At 34.8% G+C, this 22818-nt stretch overlaps 2 protein-coding genes and 1 pseudogene across 3 annotated transcripts; all 3 read left to right on the top strand.

Annotated features, from left to right (window-relative positions):
- The first annotated feature begins 3169 nt into the window (after window positions 1–3169).
- On the top strand, window positions 3170–9212 carry LOC130733600 (probable zinc metalloprotease EGY2, chloroplastic). Of its 2 annotated transcripts, XM_057585825.1 has the most exons (12): window positions 3170–3517; window positions 3596–3650; window positions 4238–4369; window positions 4992–5042; window positions 5141–5251; window positions 5334–5408; window positions 5501–5606; window positions 5693–5786; window positions 6359–6512; window positions 7042–7249; window positions 8209–8369; window positions 8516–9212. In XM_057585825.1, exons 1-12 carry the CDS (start codon window positions 3333–3335, stop codon window positions 8762–8764), a joined length of 1581 nt encoding a protein of 526 aa, XP_057441808.1. In that variant the 5' UTR covers window positions 3170–3332; the 3' UTR covers window positions 8765–9212. The 2 variants fall into 2 exon arrangements, with proteins under 2 accessions (XP_057441808.1, XP_057441809.1); XM_057585826.1 differs by lacking the exon at window positions 4992–5042.
- Window positions 8988–14778, top strand: LOC130733599 (probable LRR receptor-like serine/threonine-protein kinase At3g47570). The gene is made up of 3 exons (XM_057585822.1): window positions 8988–9122; window positions 12594–14061; window positions 14166–14778. Exons 1-3 carry the CDS (start codon window positions 9057–9059, stop codon window positions 14525–14527), a joined length of 1896 nt encoding a protein of 631 aa, XP_057441805.1. The 5' UTR covers window positions 8988–9056; the 3' UTR covers window positions 14528–14778.
- A 4562-nt stretch (window positions 14779–19340) lies between these two features.
- Window positions 19341–20963, top strand: LOC130724505 (serpin-ZX-like; annotated as a pseudogene).
- Window positions 20964–22818: the final 1855 nt, after the last annotated feature.

The raw sequence follows: 22818 nt of genomic DNA, 5'->3' as shown, positions 1-22818 counted from the left end.
AGGGTCTGGGTAGGGTACTATAGTACTCATCTCCATACCCGCGTTTTAAAAAATTACCCGTACCCGTCCCCATACCTGCGAAGGTAGCAACTTGAATGCTCGTCCCCGTACCTTCTGGGTACCTATATACCCGTACCCGTGCCCATTACCCGCAATTTAGCTAACCAAAAAATATTTTTCACTATTTTTGTTAATAGAAAACAAAAAATACAACTAGCTTTTTAAATAAAAAACACTAATATAAATACAAAAGATTATCTACGTAACAAATAAAATCATTCAACTAAGAATATATTTTTTTAGAACGAATAAGCAAGAAAGATATAACTTAATTTTTTATTTTGAATTTATAATATAGTTCTAAAGTTGTAGGTTATTAACTTACTAATTTTAAAAATAAATGAGAGTAAATTAACAATGATTATGAATACTTTAAATAGTCACCTATTTTTTAAAATAAGTAAGTTTGAAAGCTATAGCTTAAGTTAATTTGTTCATATAATACTAAATAATAATAATAATAATAATAATAATAATAATAATAATAATAATAATAATATGTGTGTGCGGGTATGAGGCGGGTTGGGTACTATAGTACCCATACCCGCACCCATACCCAATACTTTTTGCGGGTAATTACCCATACCCAACCCCATACCAATCTAGCGGGTTTTTACCCTACCCATAGTGGATATTTTTTGCGGGTACCCTATGCGTCCGAGACCCATTGCCATCCCTACTTCTAAGTGCTAAACCAAATGATTAAAAAAATTATTCATTTATATTTCTTTATTTAAAAAGAAATTTCAATACATTAAATTTGTCACGGAATGATATTTAAAAACAAAATATTTGTTCTCGAATTATAGCTCAAGTGGTAAGAGTTATGAGACATATGAGTTGGGGTGGGGAGATCCATAAATCAATCTCTAGAGGGTGTCATTTATCTTTCCGATATACAAAAAAAAAATACATTATATTTTTAAAAGTAAATAAATTACTCAAATCCGAGCATTGCGCAAACTATTTACTAGAGACTTCAACATGAAATATAAAGTAGGGAAGTCTACGAGCAAACCTTATACTTGAAACAAGTCTTATTATAGGCGATGGAGCTACAATGTTGAAAAAGATTTGTTTCGATCCTCTAAATGTTACACTTCGAGATTTAATGAGGTTGAAAAATGAAGACAACGTGCATGAACCTATTGGAGAAAAAGTAGTAATACTTGGAGGTGATTTTAGACAAATACTACCTGTAATAATTAGAGGAAGCGTACAGAAAGTGTGGAAGCTACTATAAACTCTTCATCATTGTGGAAGCATTGCAAAGTTATGAAATTGTCTAAGAACATGCGTCTAATCGCAGCTGAGATAGTTGATGAAGCAAAAGAAATCAAAGAGTTTGCAAATTGGGTTCTTAAAATTAGAAATGATGATCATCCTGATTCAAGAGCATAAAAGTATGATGTTCAAATCTCGCCAGATCTGCTCATCCCAATTAGTCACAACCCATTAATGGAATTGATTAAATATACATATCCTAACCTTCCACACAAAATGAAAGACCCGCAATTCTTTCGAGATAGAGCAATATTGGCCCATACGCTGGAGGCGGTTGAAATGATAAACACTTACATGCTTGGCATGGTAGCTGCACCATAACATGAATATCTGAGCTCCGACTCTGCCCTGCGATCTGATGAGGATTCTGAAATCTGAGGTGAGTGGTTTACCACAGAATTTTTGAACAACACTAAAAGTTCATGAATCCCTAACCACAAACTATTATTGAAAGTAGGTACTCCAATCATGCTTTTGATATAGACTAAGCAGCAGGTTTACACAATGGAATCAAGTTAATTGTGGATGAACTTGGAGAACGTGCTATTTGTGCAACTGTTATTATGGGAACAAATTCTAATGACAAAGTGCACATTTTAAGAAGGAACCAAGTCCATTCTAATTCCAAATTTCAAATTAAATTCAGAAGAAGACAGTTTCCAATTGTAGTGTGCTTCGCGATCACCATAAACAAAAGCAAGGACAAACACTATCTCAGGTTGAACTCTTCCTTATGAGGCACGTCTTCACTCATGGTTAGTAATATGTACTTCTCTCTACAATACGCTTAAGAAAGAGTCTTAAACTTTTTATACTAGATGTAGAGATGACACTCGCACGGGGTGGGGATGAGGAGTGCCTCCCCACTCCCCATCCCCGCATCCCTTCTCTGTCTCTATCCCCGTGGCAGGGTGAATTTTCACCCCATCCCCACCTCCCCACAGGCCCCACGGATCCCCATAGGGATCATTAATATATCATTAAAAATAAAATAAAAAATACATACATTTATACCTGGACCACAAATGTTTAAATATGGAAACCACATATTTTTTACCTCAATAACATCTTCATCTTCATTAAAAATATGTTGTTCAAACTAAAATTTTAAAGTACCTAATCGGTTACGTTTATGATCCTTTATATTTTTTTATTAGCTACTTGACTTTTATTATTAAGGATATTATTGAATTTTTTCCTATGCACATAGGACAGGGATCCCGCGAGGCGGGGAGGGTGATCCTCACTCCCATCCCCAAATTTGTCTCGGAGGGATTTCGTCCTCACCCTCATCCTCACAGGAAAAAGTTCCCCAAGACAGGGTCCTCAAATGGGGTAATCCCCACAGGGATCCCCACATGGAGGTGAAATTTGTCATCTCTAACTGAATGAGTTGGGCAAACAATAGACCAGTACTGTAAATGTAGTGTTTAAAAAAGTTTTTGAAATTGTTTGATATATACAACACAATTTTATTTATTTATTTAATTTTTCTCTTCACGTATTATTATACGGTTGACTTATACATGATTGACTTATTTATAATTTAAATTATATATATGAAAACTAATTTATTTACTAAAAAATATAACATAAAATTCTGTGCAACGCACGGGTTATCGCACTTGTTTAACTAAATTTCAAATCGACTATAAAAAATAAAACAAAAATTTAAATTTATTATAAAGGGGCAGAAATAAATCTATCTACTGCTAGTCTTTTAATCCCTTAAGTGTGACACATTGATTGGCCATCGAAAATCTCCTCTGTATATATGTCCGAGAAACAGAATAAAATATCTTCGCGCGGGTATTTAATTTAACCAAAATAAAAAATAAAAAAGCGGATAATCGGTTCGTTTCGCTTCACTGCTACTGCATGTTCTTCTTCTTCTTCTTCTTCTTCTTCTTCTTCGCTACCATTTCCTCTTCAATTTTCTTAAATTCATTTTAATGGCGCTAGGGTTTCATTTCAACTAAACCAGAACCATGAATCTCTCACTAGCAGCAGCACCACCTTCTTCGTCTTTTCGCAGCAACCTCTTCATTCCTCTATCGCGCTGCGCCTCCTGCTTCCAATTCGATGTCCGTCTCCACCACCACTCCTCCAACGGTTTTCGCCATTCGCGTTCTCATCACCATCGCAGAGCCTTGAAGCAGATTCGGAATCCAAGGTACGAGTTAATTAGTTCGTTTTCGCCATTTTTTTTCCCGATTGGTGCTGATTTTTGCTTCGCTTCATGTCATTGTAGGAAGAGAGGGATTGCTTGTAGTGTTACCGAGCCTGACGGTAATAACGATGATGAGGTACTTTCACTTTGCTTGTAGCTGCATGGTTCTCTTTCACTTACATAGATCTCATGAAATTTAAGTTTAACTTGCTGAGGGTTCTTTTGAGTTAGATTGAAGTTTGCAGACATTGCTTGATTGAAGTTCCTTGCATGGTGGTGGTTATCTTTATTAATCAAGCCAATTGTTTTTGCTATGGAATTTAGGCAATTTGGATAGCACTTAGCAGGGCTGAATGTTTGATTACAAGATTAATTTATGATCGAATCGTTTGCTAACACTGGCGTTAGGCTGTTTATACTTAGCTAGTTTAAGGTCCTAATTCCCAAATGAGGGTGTGAAGGAGATGTTTGAGTGTTAATTTAATTACTTGCTTTATCATTAGGTGAGGCCTAAATAGGCAAGGTTTGTTTGTTTAGGATGTGGATGTTTCAGCAAACCAGAAAGCAGTATATGCATAGTGTGATATGTTTTTAGCGATCAGAACACACTCACATACATGAACCCAAACACACTGTAGAAAGAATGGTTGCGAGCTCTAAATGTTAACGTATACTTTTTTCCATACTTTTTCATTGATAATGTGCAATTTCTGAATTACTTAGGATAAAGAAGCGCATAAAAATGGGGAAACACAACCTTTGGAAGGTTCCTTTGAGCAAAGTACCCCTCCACCAGTAGATGCTGAACAGCTGAACAAGTTTAGTGATGAAAATAAAGAACAAAATGACACGCAGGTAATGTTTGACTTATTTGGATGTTATTTTAGACTTGGTCAGAAAGATCTATGTGCTAAAGTTTGTTTCGTATCCTTTTTTTTAGTTTCTATTGTTTAGTACCTGATTGAAAACTGCTATAGGGAAGTTACTCATGGACATGATGTATTCATGAAGCTATCTTATTAAATTAAAACCACCTTCTTTATATACGCATACTGCATGAAAGAGCCTTTTCTGCTTTTTGAGTTGCAATTAAGTACACTTACGTTCTATAGTTTTGTGGCAATAACCAGTAGAAAGAGCAGGTAAACTACATGACACTAAAGGCTCCTGATTAAAGTTTCACACGGAAAATGTTCATAATTATCTATCCCTATTAAGACCATGTCTTTGTAATTTTTCTATGCTAAATCCTTAAAATGGGACCTAGTTTTGCTAGTCTGATTACATTAGTTGTTGCTTGCCTCTTAGTATTCAACTGATCACGCTGATAGTCTGTTTTAGGTTGTGATAATCTCCTTTATAAAGCTCTATCCAAAAAAAAAATTTAAAAAGAAAAAGAACATCGTGCCATTTGGAGTTTGGGACATTATGTCCTAGTTTTCTTACCTGTTCTTCTTTGGGCTTGGGATCAAAATAGGATGTGGATAGCGTAGAAGTTGCCAGTGGGTCACCTCTGCCAGGTGTGAAGGTGATTACAATATATGTTCAGCTTTTCCTACTTTGCAAGAGGCATTGTCCTTTTTTCATTTTTCTCCCGTGTTTCTATTCTTTTTATGTTCTAAGCAGCCTCAGCAACTGGATGAAGCAATAAAAATTCCCAAGGAAACAATCGAAATTCTTAAAAACCAAGTCTTTGGCTTTGATACTTTTTTCGTAACAAGCCAAGATCCTTACGAGGTATGTGCTTGCCTTTCCTTTTTTTTTTTGCATATGTTCAAAGGTCTCTTTTTAAGAAGATTGGGTCCTGCTTTTCTGCTAGGCCGGAGTGTTGTTCAAAGGAAACCTGCGCGGGCAACCTGGTAAAAGTTATGAAAAGATATCAAAGAGATTGCAAGTATGTCATGTTTTCCATTTTGTTGCTTATATAAATTTGTGACCATGTTATAAAACTGGCCGAGCTAGATTTATGCGTAAATTTGGTTATAGGATAAATTTGGAGATGAATACAGGCTTTTCCTTCTAGTCAATCCTGAGGATGATAAGCCTGTTGCTGTTGTGGTTCCAAGAATAACCTTACAACCAGAGACAGCTGGTACTTGTTTAGCTCCTCAAAATCGTGGGTCATTTTTTTATGGTAAAGCTCATGATTTGAAATTGTGCTGTTATTTATATTTGCAGCTGTACCTGAGTGGTTAGCTGCTGGAGCTTTTGGACTGGTCACGGTGTTTACCTTGCTGCTTCGCAATGTTCCTGCATTGCAATCTAATTTGTTGTGAGCAATTTTCTTATCCCTTATTTTCTCACTTCATGTTCTGTTATCTCTTAGGCCAATCCGTCAAAGTGTATTGTCGTACAAAACTGTTTTATGCAATTTTGTTTTCTATACTGATCTAGCTCACTGCACTCCTTCCTTCTTGTAACTTATTCAGGACAGTCTTCACAAAGACATTTTTTGGGTACAAAAGTGTTGATCTTCTAGGCTATATGTCTCCTTAATAGGATGTTCTCAATAAGTACTTCAGTTATGGATGAATTCTTGTCCACCTTTCTTAGGAAAAAATCTTTATCATTTTCATCACTGACACTGGTTAACTGATTTTTTTTCAAAACATAGATACTTCAATTTTTTCATGTACTTATAGTCTTATAGTGTAAATTTAGCGTTATGCATATATTTTAGATGCTATTTAATGCATAATTCTGGATTAGTGCTTGAGATTTAATACCTTATTTCCATTTAAAGATATATATTATGAAATGTTGATGGATATTTACTGTGAAGATGTGTTAATAAGTTAGCTTTAAATTTGAGATTTTACCAAAATAATGTTGTTAATGTTCCAGATCAACTTTTGACAATCTGAACTTGTTAAAGGATGGCCTACCTGGAGCCCTTGTTACTGCACTTGTACTGGGGATACATGAACTTGGTCACTTTTTAGTTGCCAAAAACACCGGAGTTAAGCTTGGGGTCCCATACTTTGTTCCTAGCTGGCAGGTTGCATGATTGGAATCTTTATTCATAAATCACATGTTTAATATATTTCTTTCATTAATTGACAAAATATTAATTGAGTGCACCATGCTTTCTGTCTAGTATGTATTATGTCAAAATACTTGCATAGTGCTTTAATCCATTTTTAGTTTTTGATTGATTCTTTATATTTGTTGATGCATGTAATGGGAAAGTAATCCATCTATGTTTGTCTTGCACAATATAACTGGTGTGATTGATCTTTATACTAAAATAGCTCTAGTTATATTTGCACGATTATCATGGATTTCCAGAAAATGGCAATCATCCAAATTCGTCTGTAGGAATTGTTAATATGGGGGAACTTTACTATGAATGGAATCATGCCTTTTTTTAATTGGGTTTTCATGCTATCTAATTTATTGGTATGGAAAGAGTCAATTGGACAATTTGGTGTTGTGTACAGTTTGGGTACTGGCCAATTTTCCCTTAGTTGATATGTAATTCTAACATCTTACTACAATAGAAATTCTGATAAGTAATTTGGTGGCAGATAGGCTCCTTTGGTGCTATTACAAGGATAAGAAACATAGTACCCAACCGTGAAGTTCTGCTTAAGGTTGCAGCTGCTGGACCTATAGCCGGCTTTTCCTTGGGTCTTGTGCTTCTGCTTCTAGGTTTTGTCTTACCTCCCAGTGATGGTATTGGTGTTGTTGTTGATGCTTCAGTGTTTCACGAGTCATTTCTTGCTGGCGGTATTGGTAAGCTAAACACTTAAGACAAGCGTACAGAAATCTAGATAGAATTGCGCGTGCTTTCATTTGTGTGTTTTATCATAATAATTTTAAATGAGCATTTATTTGTTGTTTGTGTGTGTTTACAAAGTCAATTTATTTCTATGGTTGCTGTAAACTGATAGAATCCAATATAAACTGGAGAAACAAATTGACAAAAGAAACAGGTGAAACAAAGATAACTGTTTTTTTTTTATTGAAAACAGATTCAATCTTAAATGGAACCAAACTTATATGTAATTTTATTCATGAAATTAACACATTTTACATAATTATGAAATTACTTGAATTTATTTTTGAGTTTAATTTTCATGTATTGACTGACAGTATAAAACTTCTTTACACTCAGCCTTATGGTTATTTATATTAATTGAATTTAAAATTTACTTTATGACATATGACAAGTAATCATTGGTTGTCAGTGTAACGAAGTTTTACACTGACAATGTTATACATTAAATTCTTTCTTTTTCCATGGTCTAGTCTTAGTTATATCTTATTATTTTGATATATCTATAGCTTTACTAATCCTTATAGCTCTTGTGCTTTTAATTTGAAATTGGTTTTGATATAAATATAGATCATATTCTTTATTGTATAGTTTCTGTGCTTTATGTAAAAAAAAAAAACAAAGAATGTGCGAAGGGTAACATATGAATTGATAAGATGAAAAAGTACATACAATTGATGCAAAGCAAATTGTTTTGAATTGGATTGAATCAAACTGAATTTAAATTAAAAAATAAACTGATTGACTATTTAAATAAATTGATGGAATTGCATCTAAGTATATTTTCTTTTAAAACAGATTCAATTTAATCTGCAAATGCCCTATTGTCTGTTCCATCAATGAATATTCTCATTTCTGCTTCATTATATTAGAAATTCCACATGTAGTGACCTTTTTTCTTGTCTTTTTCTTTTAGCAAAATTACTTCTTGGTAACGTTCTCAAGGAAGGAACTGCTATTTCTCTCAACCCTCTGGTGATTTGGGCTTGGGCAGGACTCCTTATTAATTCCATCAATAGTATTCCTGCCGGAGAGCTTGATGGGGGAAGGATTTCTTTTGCCATTTGGGGAAGAAAGGTCATATTTAGTAATATGTTTTTCCAAGAATACATTTATGAGCATTTCAAAAAAAAAATACATTTATGAGTAAAAATTTGGTTACTTACACATAATTTCCTTCCTTTCCTTTTATGTGAAGATACTAACTTCAGTCTATTTCACAGGCTTCATTTCGTTTATCAGGATTTTCAATTGCGTTGCTTGGATTCTCATCACTGCTTAATGATGTAGCTTTCTACTGGGTTGTTCTCATATTCTTCTTGCAGAGAGGTCCAATTGCTCCTCTCTCTGACGAAATAACTGATCCTGATCAGAAGTATGTTGCTCTTGGAGTAGCAGTTTTGCTCTTAGGCTTGTTGGTATGTTTGCCATATCCTTTCCCATTTACAGATGAAACCCTCACAAGTTTCTAGAAATAATGGCCTCCAAACTCGGGCAGCAGTGCACTTAGAGTGTCAGTACACGAAGGTTTTTAGAACTGAGGGTACGCTGTAGTATTCTCAAGGAGTCAAAATACCAACATTGGCTCATATGCTAGGTGAATAATCAAGCGTCAAAATTTTAGGCTTCAAACGTCCCAGTTTTGTAATTCATGATTCATTAGTAATGGGCATTTTTCTTTTAATTTTAAATTCCAGTTGTTCACTGTGTATAAGGCTGGAATTTGGAGCTTGAAACAATTACTTGAAGAAATAGGAATCAAGAATGTCAAATGCTTATAACATGTACTTTATTCAAACTGGACACAGGATCATTTTCCAAATGCACAAGGTTAGATTCTGATCTTCCATTACCAAAGTATAGGATTGTGTTTCTTACAGGGTTATTTCTTTTATATATAGGTATTTCACTTGTATCTCAGTCTTTAGACTTTTATAGACTGTTTTTTGGATGTGTTTTTCCTTAAGACTTTTATAGACTGTTCTTTGGAATGTGTGTTTTTTCTTTTGCGTTGAGGCCAAGGGGAAACCATGCACACATTTGCTTTATATCCACTGTGTGTCCTCTTATCCAACATTGGTGAGGTGAGGATAAGGCACTAGGGTAAATCTCAGTTGCAGAGAACTCTTTCTTTTGGTTTGATCACATGTATCATCAACGTGAGACAATTTGTTCAATTCAGGAACATCCATATCCAGGTAGGGTTAGCTCTCATAGCTGAAGTTTTTTTATACACAATACTTTAATTGGAGACCTTGCTTAAGGAGACCACTTGAACAAACCATGTGTTGGTTGGCATGGAGAACTCTAACCAAGCCTCATAATTATTATTGGTTTGAATTTATTTAATAGGGTAGTATGAGGAAATGCTTTGCACATCCAAAAATTATTTTTTACATGTGGTAGTCTAGGTCACCCCATGGGGTTATATAACCCCATCATAGGTGGTCCAATATTGTTTATAATAAATGAGTTAGAAATTTCACAAATTTTTACTTTTTTTTTATAAATAATCTTATTAACCCCATGGCGCATCGTGGTCAGTCAGACAGTTTCGGAGTTCATCTCCATGTTTCTCCTCCTCCAGGGATTAGTGATGCTTTGTTTTTTGACAGGGTTGGTGGCATTAGCTTGCGCATGGTTGTTGCGCCTAGTTAGGCCCTTCTCCTTTGTTTTCGGTTCCCCCTTCCTCTTGATCAAAAAAAAAAAAGAATGAGGCTAAATAACCTCATGAGTTAAGCTAGACAATCTCTTCACATATTTTAGTTTCCTCTCCCCCCCACCACCTAAGGCTAAAACATCTTTATAACTACATTTCTTGGACTTGAAGTTATTGAAAAAACATATTTCAAGGAGTTCCGGATAGTAAATGTATGCCAAATCAAAGTTAAACTTTTGGAACTCCAAGTTTTGAATTTGATTTTCTTCTGAAACTTGAACTTTTGTAATTTTAATTGTATTTCTGGGTGTTTAAGTTTCCGATGCATAAAAGTTTTCAATTTAAGGACAGGAGTTTTGGAAGTGTAATTTACAATTTCAGAATGTTCTAGAAGCTAAAAAAAAAATCCCAAAACGATGAGAGTCGAAATGAAAAATGAATGACCAGAGATGAAAAATCTCGTATGTCATTAACTTTGGATAAAACATCATGATGAACAGATGAATTATAAATGAAAGAACCTAGAAGAAAATGAGTCATGGTCTGTAAAAACTAAAAAGGGTACATGGCTAACGTTTTCGACTTATGGTATTATAATTTTTTTTGGTCAAAAACAGATGGTATTCAATGAATTGAAAAATATAAGAAACAAAAAACTGAAGTTTGTAGTTTTAGAATGTACAGATATAATGATAGTATATTTGCACCAAGGAAAATGTGTATACACTGGAAACCCACATTATATGCAAATATTTTAAATTTTCAAAATTAATTATTTTGGTGCTTCAGAGAACTCAAAATTAGTTTTATGTAAAGTAAAAATTATAATTTGCACATTGGTTAAAATTAGTTTTAAATTTGACTGCATTGAGAAACTTTTTTTTTATACATTGCTCTCCCATGCATAAACTTTAGCAACTGGTGTTGCTGGTGAGGGAGATGTTCAACTGGCTGTGAAGGTTGAAACCTCCAGAAAGTAAAAAGTCTTTTCTTTGAACAACAGAAAGTAAAAAGTCAGATGATACTTATGTTGGAATTTCTATTCCACTCAGTTATGTTATATGATTAAACAATCCTGTGGCATATCAAAATAAGCGAAGGATTATAAAACAAATGATATTCTAGACTTTGTCAAATAGCACTCTCAGTCAGTGCACAAAAACAAATTAAAGTCCTCTCAACCTGCGACTCTACTTCGAATCCCCTTGGGTCTTTGGTCCCCCAATGGACCCTTCAACGGGTCAAGCGGTGAAGGCTAAAATAAAAAACAACATAGTTCATTCCGAAACCTTAAAGAAAGTCAGAAACCTTAGATTTCACAAGGACTTTAAAATGTCTATAAAAAGAAAGACATGTCGTGCTTCTAATCAATATCCTTAACCAAGCCTCTACTTCATTTGCGCTTTATGCATGCAAACAAAACCGATACCAAAATGATAGCTTTAACCATGTTTCTTCTCAGTGTTGTTTCACAAATACTTGTGTACGTGACTCCAGCTACCGTTCCTCTTGTTTTGAGTTCAGAGACTGACAAGCTTGCTTTGCTTGCTTTGAAAGAAAAGCTTACAAATGGCGACCCGGAATCTCTGCCATCATGGAATGTGTCTCAGCATTTCTGTGCATGGCAGGGTGTTACATGCGGTCGTCGCCACCTGAGAGTCACTGCCTTGCATTTGTCAAATCAGAACTTGGGGGGCACTCTTGGACCATCCTTGGGTAATCTAACCTTTCTTAGAAACATCAAACTTTCCAACCTCAACTTGCATGGTGAAATTCCAAGACAAGTTGGTCGTTTGAGACGGTTGCAGGAACTTGAGTTAACCAGGAACAATCTTCAGGGACAGGTTCCTATGGAGCTCACTTACTGCTCAAACCTTCAAAACATTAGCTTAATGTACAATAGGCTAAGTGGAAAAGTTCCCTCATGGTTTGGATCTATGAGGAAGCTTACTATGTTGCTTCTTGGTGCCAACAATCTAGCTGGGTCTATCCCACCTTCATTGGGAAATCTTTCATCTCTCCAGAATCTATCACTTGCAAGAAACTATTTGGAAGGTAGCATACCTTCTGAATTGGGCAGGTTGCCAAGTTTGAAAACTTTGAGTTTGGGTTCAAATAGTTTGTCAGGCTTGGTCCCTCATTCTCTTTACAACCTTTCAAACATTGAATCTTTTGTTCTCGGCCAAAACTACTTACATGGTACTCTTCCGTCAGATATACACCTTGCCTTTCCCAATATTAAAACATTCTTGGTTGGATGGAACCACTTCACTGGAACTTTGCCGTCTTCCATATCCAACCTTACCCGATTGCAGTGGTTTGATGTAGATACAAATGCTTTTAACGGGCCAATACCTCCTAATTTGGGCAGACTGAATAATCTCGTAACTTTAAGCGTTGGCTTAAATAATTTTGGGAGTGGGAATGCTCAGGATTTGGATTTCCTTTCCTCATTATCCAATTGTACTCAACTGGAAGAACTTAATTTTGGTGAAAATAGATTAGGTGGTGTCTTGCCAGATATTATAAGCAAATTTTCTACCCATCTCAAAAAGCTTATTATGGATAATAATCAAATATCTGGAGTCATACCTAAGGGAATTGGAAAACTTGTCGGTTTAACTTCCTTTACTGTCTCACAGAATTTGCTTGAGGGAACAATTCCAGATTCAATTGGAAAGCTTAAGAATCTAGTTAGATTGGCCTTGGGCGGAAACAAATTATCTGGGAACATTCCTCATGTTATTGGCAATCTTGCAAAGCTATCTGAACTTTATCTTGACACCAACAAATTGGAAGGAAGCATTCCAACTACCCTCAGATTCTGCACTAAGTTACAGTCACTTGGTCTTGCTGAGAACCACTTAACTGGTGATATTCCTAATGAAACATTTGGCTATCTACAAGGTTTAGTAAACCTTGACTTGTCCAATAACTCACTCACTGGTCCCCTTCCTTCTGAGTTCGGTAACTTGAAGCTTCTCTCAGTATTATATCTACACGCAAACAAGTTGTCAGGTGAAATTCCCGTGGCTCTGAGTACTTGTTTGTCATTAACAGAACTCGTGCTTGAGAGAAACTTTTTCCATGGAACTATACCTTCATTCTTTGGCTCTTACAAATCACTCGCATTCTTAGACCTTTCCTACAACAACCTCTCAAGCACAATACCCCATGAACTAGAAAATTTGCCATTTTTGTATGATTTGGACTTGTCATTTAACCATCTCTATGGTGAGGTTCCCACAGGAGGGGTCTTTAATAACGTCACAGCAATTTCACTCATGGGAAATAAGGATCTATGTGGGGGGATACCCCAACTGAAGCTGCCTGCATGCTCTAGGTCTCCTTCAAAGAAACACAAGAGGCTTCTTAATAGGAAAGTACTTATCATCATCATCATTCTAAGTGGTGGGGTTTTGATGTCTTTCGGAGCACTTATCAGTATCTATTATCTCACTATAAAGCCCAAAAGGCTATCTTCTGTACCATCTCTGCAACATAAGTACTTGAGGGTTTCTTATGGAGAGTTACTTGAAGCAACCAATGGATTTTCTTCATCCAATTTATTAGGCACAGGAGGCTTCGGTTCTGTATACAGAGGATCTCTTCTCCATTTTGAAAGACCTGTTGCAATAAAGGTGCTGAATGAAACACGTGGGGCATCAAAGAGCTTCATAGCAGAATGCAAATCTCTCGGAATGATGAAGCACAGGAATCTTCTCAATATCCTGACTTGTTGTTCAAGCACTGATTATAATGGTGAAGATTTCAAGGCTATTGTTTTTGAGTTCATGCCTAATGGGAGCCTAGAAAGCTTGTTGCACAGCAATGAACAAGTTGAGTCAAGAAATCTAAGTCTCAACCTTACACAAATGATAAATATTGCTCTTGATGTAGCTCACGCGTTGGATTATCTTCACCATGATCCCGAGCTAGCTGTAGTGCACTGTGACATAAAGCCAAGCAACGTTCTTCTGGATGATGACATTGTTGCCCACTTGGGAGACTTTGGGTTAGCAAGGCTCCTTCATGAGACGACGGAGCACTCCGGTAGACATCAAGTTAACTCCTCTGTAATTAAAGGAACCATTGGATATGTTCCCCCAGGTAAAGTGCTTTCATTAGAAATAAGAATTGTACCCTTCAAAATTCATTACTCTCAAAATGGTTTATTTTTGTCTAAATAATATATTATTTTTCTTTCGGAATAGAGTATGGAGAGGGTGGTCCAGTATCAGCACAAGGAGATATCTATAGCTATGGGATTCTTCTGTTGGAGATGCTCACGGGAAAGAAACCAACAAGTAGCATGTTTTGTGAGGATCTAAGCCTACACAAGCTGTGTATGATGGCAATACCAGAAAGAATTAACAAGATAGTGGACTCGCGCTTGCTTGTCCCATTTGTTGAAGAACAGAGAGGGGTAGTTGAAGACAACATTAGGGAGTGTCTGGTGTCATTTGCTATGATTGGAGTTGCTTGTTCTGCAGAATTACCTGCTCAGCGAATGGCCATAGCAGATGTTATAGTGAAGTTGCATGCAATTAGAAAGAAGCTGCCCCACCCCTGCTAGGAACCCTCCATTGATGACGTGACAAGAAATTAGTTGTGTTCAACTGGAAGTTGGATATGCTCTGTGTGTATCAGTAGTTTTTTATTCTTCACATTACTCTCCTTTGTTTCTTCCATAGTGATTGTAACCATATCTGTAGAATAACACATCAAACAGTCTCTGAATAAATATGGTAGGCAAAATGTTACCTTATGCTTGCCAAATTAAGAAAAATAGATAATGATTCGTCCTGTGTTATGCAGGTAGTACTATTTAGCATATCAATATGAGTTTAAGTAAGTTTATAAACGGCCCCTACCTAAGTAGTTTTATGAATTCTTGCCAGTCGAATTGCCAATTGAGTTGTGTCAGTTTACAGTTAAATAAACCGACGCTAAAACTCTAGCCGATGCTAAATTAGTTAACTTCAGGCTCCTGATAGAGTTTTTGTCTCTATCTTCCGATGTATCAAAAAAAAAAAAATAGAGTTTTTGTCTCTTGTAGCAAAATTGATAAAAAAGATTTTCTCCTTCAATATGAACAATATTTTTTTTTGAAAGTAATATGAACATTATTAAAGCTTGGAATCTTGCAAAAATATATTTAGAAACTAAATAATTAACATCTGTTTGTAAAATATTTGGTGCAACTTTGGAATTAGTTACGACTAAAAACTTTTAAATAAATAATTTTTTTTTTGTTACAAAGGAAAGATAAAAGCAAGATTAACACTAAACTAGCAGCATACAAGGAAAGATAATCATTTTAAAAATTCATTTTTTTTTTTGAAAGTGAAAGATAATAGGCATAATTCCAGTTTGGGTCCTTGATATTTCAGAAATGTGCGATTTGCGTATCCCGTGTTTAAAACGTGCGGTCAAGCTCCCTGACGTTTCTAAAACGTGCGATCGAAGCCCTTCCGTTCATATCCATTTGGTTCTGTCTGTTGACAAAACGAAGTTGCGTCCACGTGTAATAAAACGAGCGAATTTACTCCCTGATCTTTCATCTTTGTGCAATTTGCCTCCCTAATGTTTAAAAACAGAATTTTAAAAAATAAATCTTTAACAGATTGTAACAAAAAAGATCATTAATTTGTTTTAGAAAAAAAAACATATCATGAATCTTGAATGAAAACAAATCATTCATTATCAAAGTAACACAACCTACAACCTAAAACAGATTCAAATCAACAACAATTCAAGAAAAAAAATTGAGTCTTCAATTCATGTTCGTTAACAAAACAACACGGGGATTAGATTTCCCACTCCCACTACTAGATTTCACACCCCCTATTTTCAGATTTTTAAGTTTCGAATTATTTCGGAATTTAAAATTCCGAAATTAATTCCCACCAGCAGTGCAAAATACAATGCAACACCTCACTTTTAAGTGGGAAAAATACTTCGGATTTTTAAGTTCCGAAATATTTCGGAAATTAAGTTTCCGAAAGTGTTTTAAGTGGGGTGTCAAATCCAATCCCCAAACAACACCTTTATCAAGAATAGTAATAACAATTTTATCTCTAGTTCATCTTCCACTTTCAAACACACACATTTCTCTCCATCTTTCATGAAAAAACAGATCCAACACAAACAAAAAAACACATAAATAATGCAAGAAACCAGAAATTCAGGAAGATAGGAGGAGGTAAAACCCCATAAAATTTAGAGAGGGATAAGCCATTTTCATCTCATCAGATTTAGCCACCCATTCATCTTTCAGAACCATCGTTGCCCTCTCTGGCTGAAATTCGTGGCCATTGCAAAACCTCAGAGCCACATCTAGATCTGCAGCAAGCCATCAGTTACTACTCAGAAAACCCAGAAATAATCAAAGCAACGAAACCCAGAAAGGAGAGTGGAACTAGGGGATTTGCAGGAGGTGATAGCGTTCCTTGTGAGCATACTGGGAGTGGTGTTCTACATGTTTAAGGATGATGTCCTCACTGAAGTTGTGAGAGTTGAGATTGAGGGATTTGAATGGAAAAAATTGATGTCGATTTTGTAGATGTGGGTTTTGTAATGGAGAATAGCAGGTTCAGATCTAAAGGAGAAGAAGAAGATAGTGAGTTCAGATGGAAGAGGTGGTGGTTTGGGGTTGGTTGTATATGGTAGACCTTGGTGGTTATGTCTATGGTGAAGAGAGTGAGATTACAGGTGAAAAAGATGAACTGATTTGGATTTTTTATAATTTATATTTAGTTATATTCTGATATTATTTAGTTTTTTAATTAAATTGTTTTATTTTAAATATTATTGAAACATAAGGGAGTAAATTCGCTCGTTTTAAACATTAGGGAGGCAAATTGCACAAAGATGAAAGATCAGGGAGTAAATTTTCTCGTTTTATTACACGTGGGCGCAGCTCCGTTTGGTCAACAGACGGAACCAAACGGATATGGACGGAAGGGCTTCGATCGCACGTTTTAGAAACGTCAGGGAGTTTGATCGCACGTTTTAAACACGGGGAACGCAAATCGCACATTTCTGAAATATCAGGGACCCAAACTGGAATTAAGCCAAGATAATATTAGATAAAGAGAAAGGAACAAGCTAAAGAGCAACCACCTCGCAGAAGGGGATGATAACTCACCCTCTTCAAAAACAGCAGAGGGAAAAGAGCAAGAGCTCTACCAAAAAAATCTCTATACAACACCCTTACAAACTCCCTATACCACAAAAGGAAAACCCCAAACCAAACCCCTAAAGGCCACAAACAACACCAAAACCCCTCAAAACCCTCAAAAAACCCCTAAGAGAAAGCCAACCAAGCCAAAGAACTGCACCATCCAAACAAGCAACTCCTACCAAAAAAAGACCAACCCTAAGAAGCTATGCGTGCCGGAATCTGAGCCGCTATCTGGTTCAAGGCAACGTCGTCACCACAAGAGTACTCTAGGCCCAATCGTTTTCCCATGAGAAGGGCACCCCTTGCCCTCGTCAAAATGCCCCTTGGTTCTGAGAATTCAACTGGCAAAAGCATCAATTCCCGCCCGACTGAAGAGGCCTCCGCTTGCAAACTAGAAGAGGTTGAGACCGTGCAATGGCTCAACTCTTTACCTCTTTTTTCACCCTTCCTGGGCCGACCTAGGCGTCGAGCACTCACCGTTGCTTGACCTCGACCTCTGACTGCTCCTCCATCAATCTCCTTAGTGATGCCAACTTGTTCCCTAGGCAGCAAAACCGACCCTCTTGACCAGAAGAAACCCCAATTTCCTCCTCCCCGAAGTTAACCTCATCTTCAAGACCTCCATCCTCGCTACCAGCTACAGAGGGTAAGGAACACTGCAAGAGATAAGAAGTTGTAGGCGAGTTCATCTCCTCCAAGCCAAGGGGCCAAGGCACAATCTCTGGAAACAATTGATAAAAAATATTTTAAAATAATAGCATACTTTTGTTGGGCTAGATTCTAAATACACGAATGATGCCCAATAATTTATTCTTTTAAAGAGTTTGGGTTGGCTTTTTTAAGGAAAACTATTTTTTTTTTAAATCTACTTTATTTTCTTGGCTGATGCAACTAATTCATTTTCCTTAATTATTTCTATTTAAATATTGAAAATGGTGAATTCCTTTTGAAAATATTATTACATCATCTTCCTTAAAAAATATATATATTAATACATCATCTAAATAAACTATCAAGATCATTCCTTTTTTTTTTCGATACACCGGAAAACTATCAAGATCATTCCATGTGAAGGATAAAATATTCCATTCATATTATTAAATTAACTTGATGAAATTTTCGACCTTTGCGGCATTACATTCCATTCATGACCAAAAGGTACTACGAGATCACTTTTATACGTATTTTCCTCCGTCTCTGACAATTAGCTCAAGTGGTAAGAGTTATGAGACATACGGGTTGAGAGGGTGAAGGGTCCACGGTTCGAACCACGAGGAGGAGTAATTTACTAACATTTTTACTAACAACTAACATTTGCCTATATAAAAACTTATCTTCCTCAATTTGATAATATCCTAATTTCATATCAAATCTTCAAAAATATTGTTGCATTATATTTTGTTTTTAATTAAATTTGATTTTTTTTAGTATTTTTTAAAACAAAAGATAATCAAGTACCAACAGGTAACAACTGAACTTAATGAGTGTCGGTCGCAATGATAAAAAAATGGTTGTTTTTTTTTTGAAAGAAAAAAATGGTTGTTTAAACTTTAAACTAAAGTATAAATTGCAAGAGCAATTTAACACTCCGAAAAAATATCAATAGCTAAATATCATTTAAAAATATTTATAAATTGGGCACGTTAAAATTCGAAGAAACTAAATCAAATTATATTTCACCTTCAAAATCATTTTATTTTCTTAATTTAAGTTGTTCTCTAATTTTCTAGAAAACAATATAGTGATAAAGATGAACTTTAAGTCTATTATTGAAATAAACATTAACAATAAATCTTTTCAAAATTTTGATCCGAAACAATCCAAATATAGGATCGGATTATATTTTTCAGTTTTATTTTAACCTTTTTTTCCTTTGAGATTTTAATATAGGGGTTAAGGTCATATTAGTCCCTATGTTTGTAAAAACGTTTAATTTTGGTCCCTCAGTCAAAAACCGCCTAAACCGCCAGTAACGGTAAAAAATCCGCCACTAATTGTCATTTTTTGGCTAAGGGACCGAAATCAAACACTTTTACAAACACAATGACTAATATGACCCTTAACCCTTTAATATATAAATCTTAAAAATATTGACCACTGTCACAGTGTCACTATTAATCTTAATCTTCTAGGGTTAACTTAGAAAACACAAACTGATATATAATCCCCCAGCATCACCACCTCTAGCCATCTAGCTAGCCACATGATGTCTTCTTCTTCTTCTTCTTGCCAAATTTGCTTCAAGTATGGTCACACTGCTGCTGTGTGCTACCACCACTTTGATCAGAATTTTCCACCAAATCACTCTAATAATGCTCAGCCTTTCAATCAACCTTATCAGTCTCAGTTCTCTAGACCTAATTCACCATATCAACCACGACCGTTCAATTTGTATCCTCAACCTAAGTTTTCTTCTCCTTTTGTTCCTCCCATTCCCTTTCCCTTTAATGATAATGATATAGGAATAGAAACGAGACCAATGATCAGGGAGAATATGAAGATAAAGTTTGAGGATTTGGAATCGACCAGAAACCGAACCGTTGTTGCCCTTAGCATCGCCAAACGTTTGTTGTTGAAAGATTCCAAGGACGAGAAGAAGAACATGGTGTTTTCTCCCTTGTCGCTTCACATCGTGCTCACTGCTCAGCATACTGGTCGCTGGTTCAGATGGCCGCTCACTCGATGAGCTTCTCTCCTTCCTCGGATCTAATTCCACTAACCACCTCAACTCCTTAGCCTCTCACCTCGTCTCCACCGTGCTCTCCGATGCTTCTTCCTCCGGCGGCCCTCTCCAGTGTTTTGCCAACAGTGTGTGGGTTGAACAATCCCTCCCTCTCCGCACTTCCTTCAAACAAATGGTCACCACTCATTACAAGGCCACTTTGGCCTCTGTTGATTTCTGCACTAAGGTGAGTACTCATTTTCCCTCCCTCAACAACATGCTTTTTGCTTTTTCTATTTTGGGATTTCATAACTTAATTTGTTGAATGCCTAACTGACTTTAAATTTGATGATGGTTTTAAAGGCTCTTGAAGTGGCCAATGAAGTAAACTTATGGGCTAAGAAGGAGACAAATGGCCTCGTCAAAGACCTTCTTCCTCCTGGGTCAGTGGACAACTTAACTAGGCTCATCTTTGCAAATGCATGGTACTTCAAAGGTGCATGAAATCAGAAGTGTTATGCATCAATGACGAAGGACTGTGATTTTCATCTTCTTAATGGCACCCCAGTCAAGGTTCCTTTCATGGTCAGCAACAAGAAGCAATTCATTACTGCTTTTGATGGTTTCAAAGTCCTTCGTTTGCCTTATAAGTGTGGTGAAGATCTACCTTATAAGTGGGGTGAAGTTAACCGTCGCTTCTCCATGTACTTCTTGCTTCCAGATGCAAAAGACGGGTTGTTTGCTTTGGTTGAGCAGGTGACTTCAACACCTTGGTTCCTGGAACGCGCTATTCCTCATCAAGAAGTGGAAGTAGGTGACTTCAGGATTCCCAAATTCAAGATTTTTTACGAGTTTGAAGCATCTCATGTTCTTAAGGAGCTGGGAGTGGTTTTGCCTTTCTCGAATCGTGCAGATTTGTCAAAAATGATGGATTCTCATGAGGGTCTATATGTTTCCAAGATATTTCACAAGTCCTTCATTGAAATAAATGAAGAGGGCTCGGAAGCTGCTGCAGTAGCCAGCATTGTCTTACCAGCATTTGGAGTACTCAAGCAGCCGACTCGGGTAGACTTCGTAGCTGACCACCCTTTTATTTTCTTGATTAGAGAAGATTCAAGTGAAACAATACTATTTATAGGGCAGGTGCTAAATCTGATTGCTTGATGATAATAACATTGTTAGTGAAACTTAAGCCCTTATTATGTTGTTTTGTTTTTTCTTACTTAATGTGATTTGGAATAGAGGAAATTTTACAATTTGTTAATATTTCATGAAGTGGGGCATAGTATTTTACTAGATATTATACCTGTGCGTTGCACGGGTTTATTTCCGACATTTTTTAATATTATATGAAAAATACTATAGTTTAATTATATAAATAATAAATACTCAAATAATTCTTCAGTATATATATAATAGAAAAAATTATTGTGTTTAGACATCTAAATATATAGTATTAGAGTTCCTTTGATGCATTAAATTACTTGTATTGGAGTTCCTTTATGTAAATAAAGGATATTACTGAAATTTAATAAAAAAATTTGAAAAGGAAAATATCATTAATAACATAAGAAAACTATAGAAAATATTTTTACTACTATATAATAGATAAAAAAATATATTTGAAATTATTTTTCAAATAATACACACATACAATATATTTAATACTCCATCCGTTCCTAATTATAAGGCCTAGTTTCAAAATTTTCATGTTCCTAAATATAAGACCTCTTACAATAATCTAGCAAAAGGTTTTGTACTCTTCCATATTTACCCCTCACAGTAATTGTATGTTTTCAATTCCAAAGTTACCACCTACCATTAATTACTACTAATCCAACTAACTATAACTTTTGGTATATCAATGGTGAGTGCATAAATTATTAAGTATAGTAAGATGATTTTTTTTTGAAAATAAATAAGTATAGTAAAATGTAATAAATGCAATGATTATTAGTGAGAGAAAATGACAAAGGGTAAATATGGGAGAATGTATGCATTTTTAAAAAATCAATACACTAATTAGACACATTAAGTGCTTTCTTAATAAGCGCAATTTTTTGGAATAAGTCTTATATTTAGGAACGGAGGGAGTAGTAAATATCTTATAGAGACATTTATTTAATTTTGAAACTATTTTTCTAGATTGTTCATTAATAAATTTTATCTTTACTATTATTTAATTTAAATTATTAATATTGTCTACATATAATATATTTCTTAATTTTTTCCTCTGAATTTATGATTGATAGTAATATTCTAACTATTTTTAAGTACTACGTAATAAATTATTCTTTTCTATAAGAAAATGAAAATTAAAAATTAATAGTTAACAATAAAATTAATAACATAAAATATTCATCAATAATTTATTACTATCATTATTAAGAAAAATCACAAGGAAATTTAAAATTATTTTTTTAAATAATACAAAACTTTCATTATAGTTAATTTAAACAACATGCATAATCATTTCATATTTTAAAAGTAATTTCCAAAATATATAATTACAAAAAGAATTCAACCATTAACTAATTTCAATATTTAACATGTTTATTTTATTTAAGAGATATTAATTTGTGCTATTTTTGTATTTTTTCATTTTTTCAACCTTATGTCAATAATTAATTGAATTGGAAATAAAAATTTAATCAATTGTGCCAGTAATGTAGATCTCAAGTCCAATATTTATATATATATATATATATATATAATTTATTAAGATGATATCTACCTTTTGTACTTAATTTTTATTTATATTTAAAATGTAGTAATAAGTTTTATTGGTTAAATTTTAAAATTCACCAACTTATGATTAATAATTAAAATTAAAATAATAATTTTAATCTTAATATATAAGAATTTGAAATTTTTTACAATTAGTTATAAATGTAAAATTTATTTTACTATGTATTTTTATTAATGTAAAAGTAGTCAATTTAAATTATTATTATTATTATTCAAAATTTGTTCTCAAGTTATAATTAATAGTTAAAACTTATTAAATATTAAAAATTAT

Source organism: Lotus japonicus, chromosome 1 (assembly GCF_012489685.1).
Source record: "Lotus japonicus ecotype B-129 chromosome 1, LjGifu_v1.2".
NCBI lineage: Eukaryota > Viridiplantae > Streptophyta > Magnoliopsida > Fabales > Fabaceae > Lotus > Lotus japonicus.
Note: the sequence above shows the minus strand (reverse complement) of the source record. Positions and strands in the feature narration are given on the sequence as shown.